The sequence below is a fragment of the Amblyomma americanum genome, chromosome 8 (genome assembly GCF_052857255.1).
Source record: "Amblyomma americanum isolate KBUSLIRL-KWMA chromosome 8, ASM5285725v1, whole genome shotgun sequence".
Lineage (NCBI taxonomy): Eukaryota > Metazoa > Arthropoda > Arachnida > Ixodida > Ixodidae > Amblyomma > Amblyomma americanum.
Window position 1 is genome coordinate 23,108,036 of NC_135504.1, and position 16,299 is coordinate 23,124,334.

Genomic DNA, 16,299 nt, shown 5'->3' on the forward strand with positions numbered 1-16,299 from the left:
CGTGCACTACATTTTTCGAGTGCCACTTCCTGTTTGCGCGCTGTGAATAGCTACTGCACAAATAACGCCCTTCCGCTGTAATAAATGCCGTGCCATGCCAAAACGGAGCACGTGTGCGAAAAAATGCTGATCTCTTTCTGCACCGAAACATTTTGTTTTCTTTTTAGCTGCACACGAAAACACTCTGTCAAAACATATATGGCTCCACAGAAAGGGTGTTCCTCTCCATTTCGTTAACCGCAGTCTGCGCGACGTGTCGGAAGCCAACGAATGTTGTATTGAAATGAAAACGTGAATTTGTTTTGGGACATCCTGCAGAGCGCAAACATCGATCTGCCGTGCCCTCTGTGCAATGCAGATACAAAAAGAAAAGTCTAACCTCGTTATAACGAAACGGATTATAACGAGGTATTGGACATAACGAAGGAATGATGAGTCTCTTTGGAAGCTCGATCAACGTGGGCTATAACGAAGATGCGACCGTAACGAAGTAATCGCCGGGCGCCTTCAACATCATTATAACGATGTTCAACTTACCAACGAAGAAGATGACACATGTACAATGTGCAGTAAATCTGTAGAAACAATTGAACACCTTATACTCGAATGTGATAAGGTATCCATCCGAATGTCGATGCGGGAGTAGTCACTCTCCCTGAGGCCCTAGGGTTTAGAGATAAAAATAGACACGTGAATGAATCTGCGGTTGCGGTAGAAGTTAGCAAAAAGCTATTGGAACAATAGTGGCGCAAAAGCAGATAGGTGACATGAAGTTAGAAGTGTGGGATTGAAAATGTATTTAAAGAAAATAGAGAATTTATGGACCGATTTATAACGCATTAAAGGAATATAAAGAAAAAAAAACGAGCATGGTGGCAACTGCCACCACCCGTTTCAAAGGGGACGCTTCTATCTTCCGTTCATCCATCCATCCGATCTATATGCCCAGAGTGCGGCATCTGATGGCCACTCAGCGGAAAGATTATGAGCCCTTCGACATGATTCTTTTTAACCAGACAGCACACCATGTAGAAAACATGTCTTGGACCGCAATACTAAACCCGCCGTTTCCTCGAAAAAGCATTTTAGACCAACGACGCTCCGGCTGAAGCATGTTTACAATGAAAGTGATCTGCCCCCGAATTGGCTTCCAGTGCTGATGCGTTGCTTATCATTGGCTACGTTTTTATAGCTGCGAAAGTCTCCAAGAGGCTATTCCTGTAAAGCCTCTTCCTGGTCCTGTGTACACTGCATGCTGTTATGCTATCTGCCCTGTCTGGTGCTCGGCTTATCTGGGGTGAAATGCTTCGGAAATTGGTCTTTGATCCCACCCTGAGAAAAGAAATACCTTGTGTCATGGCGCTCTTTGGCCACAGATGTCTTTGCGTCATAAACATTCATCATCATCAACTAAAAACAGCCTATGCATATAGGCTTCCAATTTATATGCACAACCCTTGAAGCATCGTAATTAATACAAAATAAAAAAAAGTTTGGCAGAGCTCGCTTGTTTCATCGCTGCATAAAATCGCTTGTTCCATAAGCTTTAGCAGGCTGCATAAAAGCAGCGGCGCTTCGAAGCGCGGTTCCTACTCGACCTCAATACTGAAATCTCAGTTAATTCAAACTCGATTTATTCGATCTTCCGGTTTATTCGAAGTGACGGTCTTGGTACCATCAGCGCCATCTGCATTAAGTGATGTCATGTCGGGAACCTCTGAATTCGAACTACCCGTAATTAGAACAAATCTCCGCTCGCTTTCAAATCCGAATTGTCGAGGCTCGACCATTTCCTCAATATTTTTTCTTCTATTTCATGCATAGTACAATCATTGTGACCCTCTGAAAACCAATGAATTTACACCGTATACTTAACTGTTATAAAATCGCTGCTTCCAGCGGATATCGGAATCCCGTGGAGACGTTATGGTGGTAGCTGGAAAAATGTTTCGTGATTTCAGAATTTCCTTGAAGTAAATAACCAGGTGAAATCTCCATCAAGACGATCCCGGTTCCAGGTAAAGAGCGCAAACCAAATCACGACGCTCCACACGAATGACGACCCAGTGCACGCTGACAGCTCGTCTTTAAAGTACCGATCATATGTAGCGATCTTCCTACGTTCTCCAATAAAAACGAAAGTATCAACCTACCAATAAAACTTCTTACAGCTTCCTTTGTGAACAACTTGGTTTCAAAAGCCGCCTCCGCTCCACTACTGGCACTGGTTCAATTGTTCAAGGGAATTTCTCGAGGATGAGTACATCTCTTTAAAGGAGCCCCGGGTTCGAATCCCGGACTAGGACGAATTTTTCTTGAACTACAGAAAGGTGCCGTGAAAGCTGACTCCTTTATTGGGAATCCACAGCTCCATGGGGAATTCCTTTAGACATTGAACCAACACCAGCGGCTTTTGAAACCAAGCCGTTAACGAAGCAAGTCTGTACAGCTTTCCTTTGTGCAGCCGTATGACTGCGTTTCGGTAGATATTAATAAATAATAATAATAATAATGGTTTTGGGGGAACGTAAAAGGCTCAGTATCTGTCTCATATATCGTTGGACACGTGAACCGCGCCGTAAGGGAAGGGATAAAGGAGGGAGTGAAATAACAAAATAAGAAAGAGGTCCCGTAGTGGAGGGCTCCGGAATATTTTCGACTTCCTGGGGAATCTTTCACGTGTATTGACATCGCACAACACAGGGGTGCCTTAGCGTTTTTCCTCCTTAAAGACGCAGCCGCCGCGGTCGGTTTCGAACCCGGGAACTCCGGATCAGTAGCCAAGCGCTCCAACCACTGAGCCACCGCGGTGGGCCAGGGTTGCTAATGAGTAACTATACTCTTTTACTAAAATTCCGCTATGACCTGTATACGAAGCCAGAAAGGCTCTCTTTCACGCGTCTCTCGCGCAGTTCTGGTTGTTTCGGGTAATACAAGGGAGGCGACGCGATAAGGGAAGAGGAAGTGGTGTGTCGTAACGTATATTACATCCTGACATGATCGGTACGCGCTGGTAATGTGTCATTCCCTGCGTTCACCCCTCGGCACATTATTGAGACAGCTGTTGCCGACGCATTCATCTTTGTCGGCAAGCCGTCGCCTTAGTCTGCTTGTCGCTCGCGCTTTGTTAAAGCAGAACAAGGGAGAGGCAGGAAACGATGGGGACTGCGGTGACATGTCACACCCGCTGTAACGAATGGGCTAATTTAGGATGGTCAGAAATAATTACACGGTGGCCTCCCGCATTCGCCCATAGTTCGCACATACCTCAGTGTGTTTCTCACAGCGTTACTATAAGGTCAAGCATCGGAAGCGATTTAGACCTTGCGGGACGACGTCCGGGACTCGACAGCATACGACAGATTAATAATAATAGTAATAGTAGTAATAATAATAATAATAATTGGTTTTGGGGGGAAAGGAAATGGCGCATTATCTGTCTCATATATCTTTGGACACCTGAACCGCGCCGTAAGGGAAGGGATAAAGGAGGGAGTGAAAGAAGAAAGGAAGAAATAGGTGCCGTAGTGGAGGGCTCCGGAATAATTTCGACCACCTGGGGATCTTTAACGTGCACTGACTTCGCACAGCACACGGGCGCCTTAGCAGTTTGCCTCTATAAAAACGCAATCGCCGCGGTCGGGTTCGAACCCGGGAACTCCGGATCAGTAGCCAAAGATTTTGCGGATTTTGTTTCTCGGGTGGATTTTTGCGCTGTATAGCCTGAGTGCCGCATCAAATAAGCGTGACCGGTGATGATGGCGGGTCGATTGGTGTCCGTGGCGAAGCTTGGTATTTTCGGTTTTCGCTTGTCTTTCGTTACATGCACATATTGTGCGATACAAGTTGGAGTGTTCTCCGCAGAATTGGCATGCGTCCTGATATGTCATTGAATGTATCTTGTGAATGAAACTATCGCGAGGGTATGCATTCGTCTGCGAGCGTCCGATGGTGATTTCTTCTTCTTTCGTCAATGACCTATGGGCTCAGGAATAATTTAGATCCCCTAGAAACCTTTGACGTGCACTGACATCGTGCAGAACACGTGTGCCTTTTGCGTTTCGCTTCAAGTTTAAGAACTGTGCGACTATTTACTGCGTTTTCGCGATTCTAAGGAAAATGTTGTGTGGGAAGGAAATGCTCACTCACTAACGGTTGCCTCGTGCCATGTTAGAGGGTTTGCCCCCCTCTGTATTGCTTGGCAATAGATGTTTTCACCACCGCAACCACCCACGGTGTACACCTCAAATACATCGTCCGCACCGTGAGGAAAGGTATGAACGAGAGGGAGAGAGAAAGATGTGCACGGTCTATTGCATGGGTGCGCCAGACCCACGGGTGGTGACGTGTATGGTGTCAATGCACACCGCAAAGCCACATGTGGCAGACGACCCAACTACAAAAAAAAATCGTGCGTTCCCCGTATGTGCACCGTGTGGTGCGGTAGCAGGGCTCAGCGCCGGCACAGTTCAATGACCTTATTGGATATAAGGAAATAACTGCTCATTTTTGTTATTGTTTTCTTTTTTTGCCATTAGATATCAAACAATATGTACCAAAAAACCATTAGTCACATTATGGCTGATGTAGCAAGGGTAGAATTATTTGACTTCAAGGATTCAACTCAAGTATCGAGATTATTTCCTCCTCCACAGCATGCGCGGCGGGTGTTTAAATGCGTTAATAATAATTGGTTTTTTGGGGAAAGGTAATGGCGCAGTATCTGTCTCATATATCGTTGGACACCTGAACCGCGCCGTAAGGGAAGGGATAAAGGAGGGAGTGAAAGAAGAAAGGAAGAGAGAGGTGCCGTAGTGGAGGGCTCCGGAATAATTTCGACCACCTGGGGATCTTTAACGTGCACTGACATCGCACAGCACACGGGCGCCTTAGCGTTTTGCCTCCATAAAAACGCAGCCGCCGCGGTCGGGTTCGAACCCGGGAACTCCGGATCAGTAGTCGAGAGATCAAGCTTTTTGTGCACGTACACATGTTGAGGCCGATGCTCACAGTGGAGAACAGATTGGAGCTTGCAGATGGAGCTAAGCGTTGATGTGTATACGGCGTAACAATGCTTGAATGCAGTGGATCATGATCTGTGACGAGGACGCCAGGAGCGTGACAGAGAGTTGCTACATCATATAGATGTATCCAATAGCAGAGAGGAATGAAAGCAGACGGCGTGCCGCAACAGCATATCACTATTTTGTGTATGAAACTGTGTTTTCCAAAGCGGCATATTAAATTCGTGGAAGCTCAGTTTCGCAACAACGCAGCGGTGTACTTTACGCACAGGTGATCAAATGTCGTATCCACTCGCATACTCGGTAAAGACGCTTGGGTTTATCGTTAGAAGCCGTGCACTGTGAGCAGTCCGGTCGGGTTTACACGCGGTCAGCGACACTTTCGCACGAGTCGGAATTCCGGTAAAAGGGCTATGACTCGCAGTAATTGCAGCAGTTTCCACCAGAAAGGGTGAGATGAGCATTTTATCACATCTGCTAGTCACAGTGCTCCCGAGGGATGGAAGAGTTTGACGACACAAAGCATTAAAATATGACGAAGTATCCGCGCTATGAGAAATTGCTCGGTGGCTGGTGTCTAAGACTAGGTGAAGTAGAACTTTTTCCGATGCATTGTGAAGGGCAAGATAATTTGTCTGCACCTGCCATTGCTTTCCGGCATCCGGTACAGAAATGTCTGTAAGTGTCACCTCCGCTAGCCATTACTAAAATTTCTTTACACAGTCCTTACGATATTTACAGAATAGCTACGAACTGTCTAGGGACACTTTTACAAGGGGCCCAATTTGTGCTTGTAAACTGAGGTAGTGCCCAGAGCGATACCACTGAGGGCCCCACACTCAGCAAGGCAACCGCACTAATACTCCATACGGTCGACTACTCCGCCCATTGACACCCAGCGACAAGCAAAGGGGTTATAAAACTGAGTCGATCGACGGCTGACGCGTGTCGGCCGTTGACAGGAGAGTTCATAAGTAACTGTGCACGCCCAACACTGAAACATGGCAAAATGACTTTGACTTTGACTACGAAAGGAGATCGGGAAGAAGGGGGGGGGGGGGGGGGGGGGCATATTCCAATACAAGGTGCAGGTACAACAGGGAAGTAGCAATGACATGTGCCGCAGCAGGAACAGGAAGTCATTTTAACGGGAGGTAGAAGTGGCATATGCCGAGGCACGGTTCAGGACACCACAACCGGCAAGGAGTGGCGTATGAGATGACAAGGCTACGAATATACAATGTAAGGCCAGGTTGAAAGCTTTAAAATCACTCACCTTGAAGGCCACGTCGTAGAATTCGACGCTGCTGATGGACGAATGGCGAAGCATTGCCCGGCGCAGTGCGGGCCCGTTACCGTTGGCGACGGGCGGTGGACAGGCGGGCATCGGCGGGGCCGGAGACGCGCGCCCGGAGCTCGGCGCCGTCGAGGTCCGCGACACGGGCGACGCGGGGTTTGACGACATCGCGGGCGTTCCTGTCGTCGCAAAACACTCCACGACGCCTCCGGGCCGCCTAGAGCGTCGTCGACTCGACTGACAGACACGACAACACACTGCGGCAACGACCACACTTTTCACGAGAACCGAATCTTCACGGCAAGCAGCAAAGCGAAGAGACTTCCAACAACAGTCGTGCAGCAGACGCCATGATTTCCGCGCGTCACGTCTGCTTGGTAGAGCGCCGTGGTCGACACTGCCAACACTGCCACGAGCAGACGCTCAGTGCGCTGGGAAACGGCGGCGACACGTTGGGGCCGCCGGAGTCATAAAATAACAAAACGGAAAAGAAACAAGACGGTGCCGCCATCGCGCGGAGCGGTGTCGAAGCGCGAGCCAGATGCGGCCGTATTGCGCGTGCGCTGAAACTCTGTTTTGGCGCCGTGAGGCTAGGTGGCGCCACCTAAACAGCGCACGGGGTGGCGTGCAGGTTTGGCGCCAAAAGTTGACATCCAGCAAATTCGTAGTGCTCGTGAAAATGTGCTGAGCTGGGGAACAATTATTTGATTCTCCATTCAGGCAACGCTTGGATGTGTTCTGGCGGGCGTTTCAGAGACTGAATAGTATTGCTAGTTCCAACGAGCTCCTAGAATGCGACACCGATTGCACGGGTAAAAAAAAAAAAAAAGACCTGGAATGGAAACCGCCAGATTCAATTGTGAAACGTGTGTTTGGCGGAACGCATTGGAGAAGCTGCTGATGGGGACTAACTGCTGCAATTAAATAGATAAGAAATGCTTTAAAATCGCCTGCTATTAAAACCGTTCTGTTTGAGTGGGTTTTTTTTATAATGCTTTCACTTATTGGTCATCGGTTGGAGTGTTTCTGAGAAATCAGTACCATTTGAATACTTGCACAAAAGCCCACAGATAAACTCCAGAGACCCCGCCCCGCTAAGCGCAAACGAGAAGCGGAAACAAATAAATACCGAAATTTTGTCCTGAACGCGAGGTTGAGCCATTCGTCCTGCCAAACAAACTTCCACTACGACTGCGTTTGTTACATCATGTTTTCAAGTTCATTTCCTTACGGTACGTTCCCTGCTTCACTACAATGCGCAAGTAAGGCGTCCAGTCTATATAGGATCTCGGTTCGAATGCCGTTACGGCCGGGATGGAGGACTGGCTCACCGTGAAGCCGATGCCGACGGTGGCCGAGAAGGACCCCGTCTGGAACTTGCCCTGGTCGAACTGCACCAGCAAAGACGTCTTGCCCACACCGCTGTCGCCGACCAGGATCGTCTGCGCCCAGACGGCCGGATTAATGCTCATATATATTTACTCCACTCTAGAGGCCGCCACCGTACATCAGTGATTTCAATGCACGTGTGGTTTCCACACATGTACAGTCGGGGACAAAAGTCTCTAGACCATGTGTTCCTCAAATGAAGACAAGATTCGCAGCATAAATACAACACACACAGAAGACAAGGAACACACAAGACAGGATTGTGTTGCGACATGACTGTGTCTTGTGTGTTCCTTGTCTTCTGTGTGTGTTGTATTTATGCTGCGAACCTTGTCTGCGTTATGAATAGCAACCAACTGGCCCAATCCACCGTGCTACTCAAACGAAGCACATAGCTGTGCTATTAGCCTGAGACTGGAGACCGCACTTGTGGAGGTGAAAGTCAGTATTTTGTTCTTTTATCTCCGCATGTGTGGTCTCCAGCCGCCGGATAATAGCAAAGATATGAGCTTTGTTTGAGGAACACGTGGTCCAGAGACTTTTGTCCCCGACTGTACATTAACAATCGTTCACGGCAATTGTGAATCAGGAAAAAGCAAAACACCAAAGTTGGAAAAATTCCTCGAGCAAAAACTGGCTGTCTATTTTGCTCAACACTCTCACAATATCTACGTAGTGTAAAATACGCTTCAAGCACTCTACGCCTAAATAGCCCAGGTGTGATCGCTTATATAAGAAGCCGCTTTTGTTGAACCGAAATGAAAGATTGGCAAATAATCAGCAATGAACGAAGAACTGAAAGTGTTACACTTTGTGTATTATGGTCGAAATTGCACGCGTGCAGTGACTGAAACGAGCATCGTTCGCAAATTATATTTTATTGAGATTAAATCCCATACTAAATATTCCATGCGTGCAGCAGCAAAATGTCAGACTACCGACAACATTCATGATAGATTTAAACGTAGCTAGTTCGTTCAAATTAACCCAGGAAAAAATATTCTTACTCAAGCAGATAGAGCAATGATTATAATGCGAGGGCAAAGTCGTTTAACAAGAAGCATGGCCTGGCGCCTAATATAGGCATGCCAGTATTGGGAACGTTTTATCTTAAAATTGAGTGCTAAAAGATCCACCATTAGTGCTTCAATGCGGTGCTAGAACGCTGAGCCGAGTTTTATAAGCTAGATTAGACATCAAGTTCGCCTTTCAGCAAAGGCGCGCGTCACGTGACCATTGTGTCACTATCACGTGGCCTGTGACGTCACCGGCAACGAGAAGCCTTTCGGGGTGCGCTCCGCACAGTAGTTGGTGACGACTCTTCATCGAATCGCAAGTATCAAAAGCGTAAACAGCTGCACTAGTGAAACACAATTACGAGAAATCATAATCGTAGAAGCATTTTTTTACGCAGGAGCATACGTCATGGACAATGAAAACGGAACATTTTAAAACCATTAACCTGATTTCACATCGCTTTTTTTAGTTGAGAAGACGAAGAAGCGAGTAGGCATGCTGATGCAGCCGTTTTAAATCTCAGCCTGCCCTGGTTTCTCTTCAAGCTTTGTCAAGGGAAGTGTATTGCATTGTTTAGAAATGTTATACGAGCAGACCGGCACGTCCACAAAGAGGTTCTTTCCATCGTGACAGGCTCGAACCCGACCGCGGCGGCTGCGTTTTTATGGAGGAAAAACTCTAAGGCGCCCGTGTGCTGTGCGATGTCAGTGCACGTTAAAGATCCCCAGGTGGTCGAAATTATTCCGGAGCCCTCCACTACGGCACCTATTTCTTCCTTTCTTCTTTCACTCCCTCCTTTATCCCTTCCCTTACGGCGCGGTTCAGGTGTCCAACGATATATGAGACAGATACTGCGCCATTTCCTTTCCCCAAAAACCAATTAATAATAATTAATAACATCGTGACAGTGCCTCATGGGCCGGACTTTCTTATCGAGTGATGTAACTGGCACGCGTTGCATTCAAATGGACGTCGACAACGCCCTCTTTCCCAGAAGGCCATCACTCCTTGCCATAGTCCCGGCCAGCAAAGATTCACTTCCACCACTGCTGCACTAGTTCGTCCCATGTTTGGTTTGGTTTATGGGAGTTTAACGTCTCAACGCGACTCAGGCTATGAGGGACGCCGTAGTGAAGCGATCCGGAAATTTCGACCACCTGGGGTTATTTAACATGCACTGACATCACACAGTACACGGGCCTCTAGAATTTCGCCTCCATCGAAATTCGACCACCGCGGCCGGGATCGAACTCACGTCTTTCGTGTTCGTCCCACGTTGAATAAAAGAATGAGTGCGGACTTCCGGGCTCAACTTTCCTTTACATTGTTTTTCGGGACGATTCCCAAGATTAGGGAACGTCGGAATAGTGCGCACTTCGTGTAAAACGAACAGATCCCCAATGCTGCCCTCGCTGGTGACGCCAAATGCTGCCTTGCCTCACCCGGGACAATCTACACGAACTAGCGCACCGGTGTGGCGAAAGAGCATCGAAAATAGTGGGAAGCACGCAGTAGCATGCATTAACTAGTGCACCGATCTAGCGAGAGGGCATCAGCGATGACAGAGACCACGCATACGAACTAGTGCACCGTTGTAGCGAACGAGCATTGGCAATGATGGGGACCACGGAATAGCAGACAAGGACTAGTTGCATCGGTCTGCGGAAAGAGCATCGACAATGGTCAGGAGTCTGAAGAAATCGCGACAGCATACATAAACTAGTACACTGGTGTGGCTATAGAGTATCTGCAATGGTGGGGACCATGTCAAAAAGTGGTGCGGTCCTGGAAAAGAAGGACATTGCAAACTTTCATTTGAATGTAACATCGTTCGATTACACGGCTCCAGGAGCAAAATTTATTTAACCTCCTCGTGTAACGAATTCTTCTGTAACTTATTTCTATTTATATTCGTACGATCTCCCTTTGATCGCTGCGCTGTGGACGTTGCAGCACGACGTTCCGGAGCTACACGCAGACTTACAGACACGTTTTCAATCCCGCGCTGTCGACCCAGTTCTTTAAGTTTTATAATAATAATAATAATTGGTTTTAGGGGGAAAGGAAATGGCGCAGTATCTGTCTCATATATCGTTGGACACCTGAACCGCGCCGGATGGGAAGAAATAAAGGAGGGAGTGAAAGAAGAAAGGAAGAGAGAGGTGTCGTAGTGGAGGGCTCCGGAACAATTTCGACCACCTGGGGATCTTTAACGTGCACTGACATCACACAGCGCACGGGCGCCTTAGCGTTTTTCCCCCATAAAAACGCAGCCGCCGCGGTCGGGTTCGAACCCGGGAACTCCGGATCAGTAGTCGAGCGCCCTAACCACTGAGCCACCGCGGCGGGGGCTTTAAGTTTTGGCAAAACACGGAATAGAGCACTGCATATACTCTATAGTTTGCTTTTGCAGAGTATTGCTATACGTATAAATAATCACGTAAACATGGGACACCGGTGCCAATCACGATGAGCAGAGACTGGTCCTTCACGTTAGCGTCAAAGATCCATAAATCAAACTGAGGCCCCTCCGACATTGATGGCGAGTGTGTCTGTACAGCGAGCACTCCGTGACTCAGATTACGCACAGCTCACCCAGCCTGGGCTAAAGTGCAGGGCAGTGGTTGCCAGTGGAACAGGCGTGGACACGCAATAATAAAGAACAAATAGAGAGAAGAGAGAGAGAGAGAGAGAAGACATAAGCAGACGGAAGAAAGAGTAGAGGCGAGGCGCGCTCGGCTCATCGACGCGGCAGCAGCAGCGCAGCCGGCGACGTCGGGTTGCACGCGACAGGGCTATTTTCGGGGGAGGGCCGGAATAATTGCCCGCGGCGGTCGCTCGATGGCCGCTGGCGCCGCCCGAGGTGGAGCGCTCTCACGGGAGGACCTCGGATGCTCCCCTTATCTGGGAAGCTTATCGGTAGGGGCATATCTCTCCTTCCATTTCCACCGTTCTCTCCCAGTGAGAGACTATAGATCCGGAATAGCACGATTCTATTCCACCGTATTCCTTTTCTCTTACATGCCCGGTTCTAATGGACGTCTTGCAAGTCCTGGTTATAGCCGTGCTCTTTCTGTAGGGGAGGTGGACGATAAGGATTGAATATAACGTACGGAAAACAATGGTTGCCTTCTACCTGGCCCGAGTTGGAGTATAACGGAGGAGTGCGGATTGTTTTACTTGTTTGTTAACGTATTGCCGGACACATCTGTGTGCTCTATACTTCCCCCGTCTCTCAGTGAAACACCACTGGGCCGCAATAATGTAATGATTCTATCCCGACTGCATTCTATTTTGTTTATTTTGCTCTTCACCGTTGCCTCAAGTGAGACACGACCGCAGCAACGGCGTTTTTATGGAGGCAAAACGCTATGGCGCCCGTGTGCTGTGCGATGTCGGTGCACGTTAAAGATCCCCAGGTGGCCGAAATTATTCCGGAGCCCTCCACTACGGCACCTCTTCTTCCTTTCTTCTTTCACAACCCTCTTTTATTCCTTACCTTACTGCGCGGTTCAGCTGTCCAACGATATATGAGACAGATACTGCGCCATTTACTCCCCCCCCCCAAAACAATTATTATTATTATTATTATTATTATTATTATTATTATTATTATTATTATTATTATTATTATTATTATTATTAATCGCCATGCTATTTGTCTCCCTCATGGGAGCGGACGATAAGGACGGGATGAAATTTAACGCAAAAAAAAATTCTGACATTAATCAAGCCCGGACTGCATGAACTGAATTTCTTTTATCACGGGTGCACGTCTCGTGTCGTTTATAGCACACTGTTCGAAAGAAGTCTATCTGCGACAGAAATGTTTTCCATGTTCCCAGCATTTAATGGGTGCATGTAATGCGTGCCAGGGTGTTTCTCTGGCGGGTCTGGTATTTACGAACTGGGTTGGCCGACGTTGACTACATCAATGCCAAATATACACAGCAGGTCAACGAGAAGGAGAAGCGTTCAATACGTAATCGCACTTGTGGGTCTTTCGTCATCATTCATTGCACGCATTTGTTCACAATATATAGAGATATATTAAGAAAGAAAATTAAAAAAATCCCCCCGGCGCCTTGCTTACTGTGGCTGTTGGCTTCTGTCACAATATATATATAAACTTATGAAGAGAGCCAACAGTCACCGAAACCAAGGTGCACCTTGGTTTCGGTGACTGTTGGCTCCCTTCATAAGTTTATCAAAAACGAGCCCCTGATTTCCTTAACTTTGTCAGCTATATATATATATATATATATATATATATATATATATATATATATATATATATATATATATATATATATATATATATATATATATATATATATATATATATATATATATATATATATATATATATATATATATATATATATATATATATATTTATTTATTTATTTATTTATTTTCAATACTGCAGGCCCCTTTACGGGGCCCTAGCAGGTGGGCATACACAACAGTTACAATGAGGCAAGAACTACATCACACAACACAAGGAAATTTCAAAATGCGGCAAGGACACATGCAAAGATAAATCTGGTAGAACAGTGGTTCATTTGCCTACTTGAGGACAAACTATGTACAATCGGCTCCAGACAAGGTTACCATATGAAGTGATCAAACACGGCTAACAGTGAACAACATGCACGTAGAAGCGAAAAAAAAAAAAACCTTGGCGCTCAAGACAAGATAAGTATATGTTGGAAACAATAATAATACTGAAGGATAGCGGACAATTGAACCCAGGAAAACAAACTATGACTACGCAAGGGGTGATGCACTGATTAAGACGACAAGAAAGAACGGATGTGAAACGGATTATGAATACCCAGAGGCCCATGTGCATCACTGAGAGCGTTACTCTGCGGCAATACCGGCCTCGAGCCTTGTAGCGAACGTTGTTAAGGTCGGCGCATGAGTAATCGAGGCATCCAGTTTGTTCCATTCTCGGATGGCTACAGGAAAAAATGAATGTTTAAGTGCATCTGTGCGATAGGAATAATCAGTTAGAGTGAGCGCATGTTTGTGTCGTGTCGGTCGAGTCTGGGACGGGCAAATATATTTTGACACATTGATGTTATAATCGTTATGCCATCGTTATATATATATATATATATATATATATATATATATATATATATATATATATATATATATATATATATATATATATATATATATATATATATATATATATATATATATATATATATATATATATATATATATCAGCCTTTTTCGAGGCTGGTCCTCCAGCCGAAACGTCGTGAATTAAATCCTGTTATGTTTCTTCAATTTTTGGTGATTTTATATTATATTGACCAAATCAGCTACCAGAAATCACTTGTGGTACACACACACACACACACACACACACACACACACACACACACACACAGATATATATATATATATATATATATATATATATATATATATATATATATATATTAAAGAATGGTAGCAAAGGTTCACGCTTGAGCTCCTCCTACGAATGCAAAGATCACACAACAGTAAACAATACGTGCAGGTTACTTCTTTATGTGCTCAAGATGTGGACAGGAAGGTGGAATAATTCAAAAAAGAGAAAAAAGAACTTCCAGAGTACATCGTCTTTGCATTCACTCGCGGCCTGTCGGCGCTCTAAATACACGGGCGAAAAACTCATTAGCAGTAATTTCATTGCAGCTTGAAGAGGGCTTTTGTGAAGCATTTCTCAGCTGTCCAGGCGCTCAGGAGAAAGGCGCCTGCGTGTCGCGCTATTAATAGCTAGAGAGCGACCCAGCGATGACTTTATACATTTTTGGTTGAAGTATCGCCTCTCCAGATGTCGCTACTATACTTAGCGCGCATCCGAGAAACAGAAATTACTAGCCGCCGCGGTGGCTCAGTGGTTATGGCGCTCGGCTGCTGACCCGAAAGACGCGGGTTCGATCCCGGCCGCGGCGGTCGAATTTCGATGGAGGCGAAATTCTAGAGGCCCATGTACTGTGCGATGTCAGCGCACGTTAAAGAACCCCAGGTGGTCGAAATCTCCGGAGCCCTTCACTACAGCGTCACTCATAGCCTGAGTCGCTATGGGGCGTTAAACCCTCATAAACCAAATCAAACCAGAAATTACTAAGGCAGAGCGCATGCCACATTGAATAATTTTGATAAATATATTTTCATAAATGTAATGTTTATCTTGTTTCTGTACATTTTTATTCAGCGATCCATCTTGTATACTAGTGTGTTTTTCTTGTCGTCTTAGTTCTTATATGCGTCTTGTCTAGTGTTCTATATGTTTCCCGTTCGGACTGCATGTCTCCTTGGGAACGTTAAACAAACTTTTTCTAACCAGGCCATATTGATACCGGTGTTACGACAAGCGATAGCTAACCTGGTTGAGGCGAAGTGATTCCTGGTCAATATTTAAAAAATTTGACCTTTTGAACTGGTATAGAACGTCTGATGACGCTAAATGTTATCTCCAAAATTAGGTACCTATAGAGCATTAAAATAATTAGACCTTTTGAACCCGTATAGAGCGTCTAATGTCACAAAATGTTATCTGTGGAACTCGGTACCTTTAGAGCAAGCTAACAACTAAAGTCTGTTTATCTTTAACGAGGTCTGATCATAAAATTTAGCTGAGTTCCCGGGCAACGTTCTTAGTTTTTTCAGATAGACAGCATGCAGGTGTCGGAAACTGAGATACTACGTAGCAATGGGAGACAATAAACGTAATTGACAGATAAGATAACAAACGGGATATGCTTTTACGCTCTCCTCGTCACGCTGTACAGACCACAATCACTGCATGCTGCTGCCGTTATCTATCCAACGGTATAGTGTAACGGGCGGGTTTTCCATCGTACCGACTGCTGACGAAAAGCCACAAACGACGCTCCGCGGGACGCGACCCCAGCATTCGGCGAGGATATAACTAGGCCAGGGACTGGCTCTTGCACAACCACTAGCGTTCTGCCCGTACATCTCACCCGTCAGCTGTCCCGATCAAACCATTTCAGTCCCCGGCCATATTTTCATCGCGGCATGTCGCGGTATAATGCATCAAGATGGACTCAAATCCGCGGCATTTCTAGAGTCCAAAACACTTCAAACCTTCATTCGTGTTTCGTCTAAGCGGACCCCGAGCCCGCAATGATACAGTGGGACCTCCAAGAACGCCAGAAGTCCGAAAGCCCACTAACCCAGATACCAGGCGCATCACTCAGGAGGGGTTAACGAACCGCTCCTTCTAAACGTCAAACGTGCGGCAACGTCTGCGCGGGCCGCGACCCGGCGCTCGGGTCGTCTGCTCGGGGCCCACCTTGTGTATGATGTCGTCTGCGTCCGGGTCTTCGAGCAGGTATCCCGTTGAGCCCCGGGCCTGGAGCCGCGGTTTGTCCTGGCCGTTGCTGACGACCCGCAGTCCCGCGCCCCCATCGGAGTCCGCGGCGGCGGCCATCTTTGCCGAGAGCCTTCGACCACGGCTCGCAGGACCCGCGGTCGCTGCGCCCCCAGTCGACGGACGCAGCCTTATACCCGGCACCAGGCTACGCTATAGCACCCCCCTCT

At 46.7% G+C, this 16,299-nt stretch overlaps 1 protein-coding gene across 2 annotated transcripts in view; it reads right to left on the reverse strand.

Annotated features, from left to right (window-relative positions):
- The window catches only part of LOC144101106 (ras-related protein Rab-37-like), a 130,919-nt gene extending 114,620 nt beyond the window's left edge, over positions 1-16,299 (reverse strand). Inside the window, exons 1-2 of one of the 2 annotated variants that reach the window (XM_077634128.1) lie at positions 16,052-16,299; positions 7,653-7,763 (exon numbers count right to left, since the gene is read on the reverse strand). In XM_077634128.1, the coding sequence (XP_077490254.1) occupies positions 7,653-7,763; positions 16,052-16,189 (249 nt within the window). In that variant the 5' untranslated portion in view covers positions 16,190-16,299. Of the gene's footprint in view, positions 1-6,300; positions 6,741-7,652; positions 7,764-16,051 lie in introns of those variants that run through there. The other variant, XM_077634127.1, reaches the window with a different exon arrangement.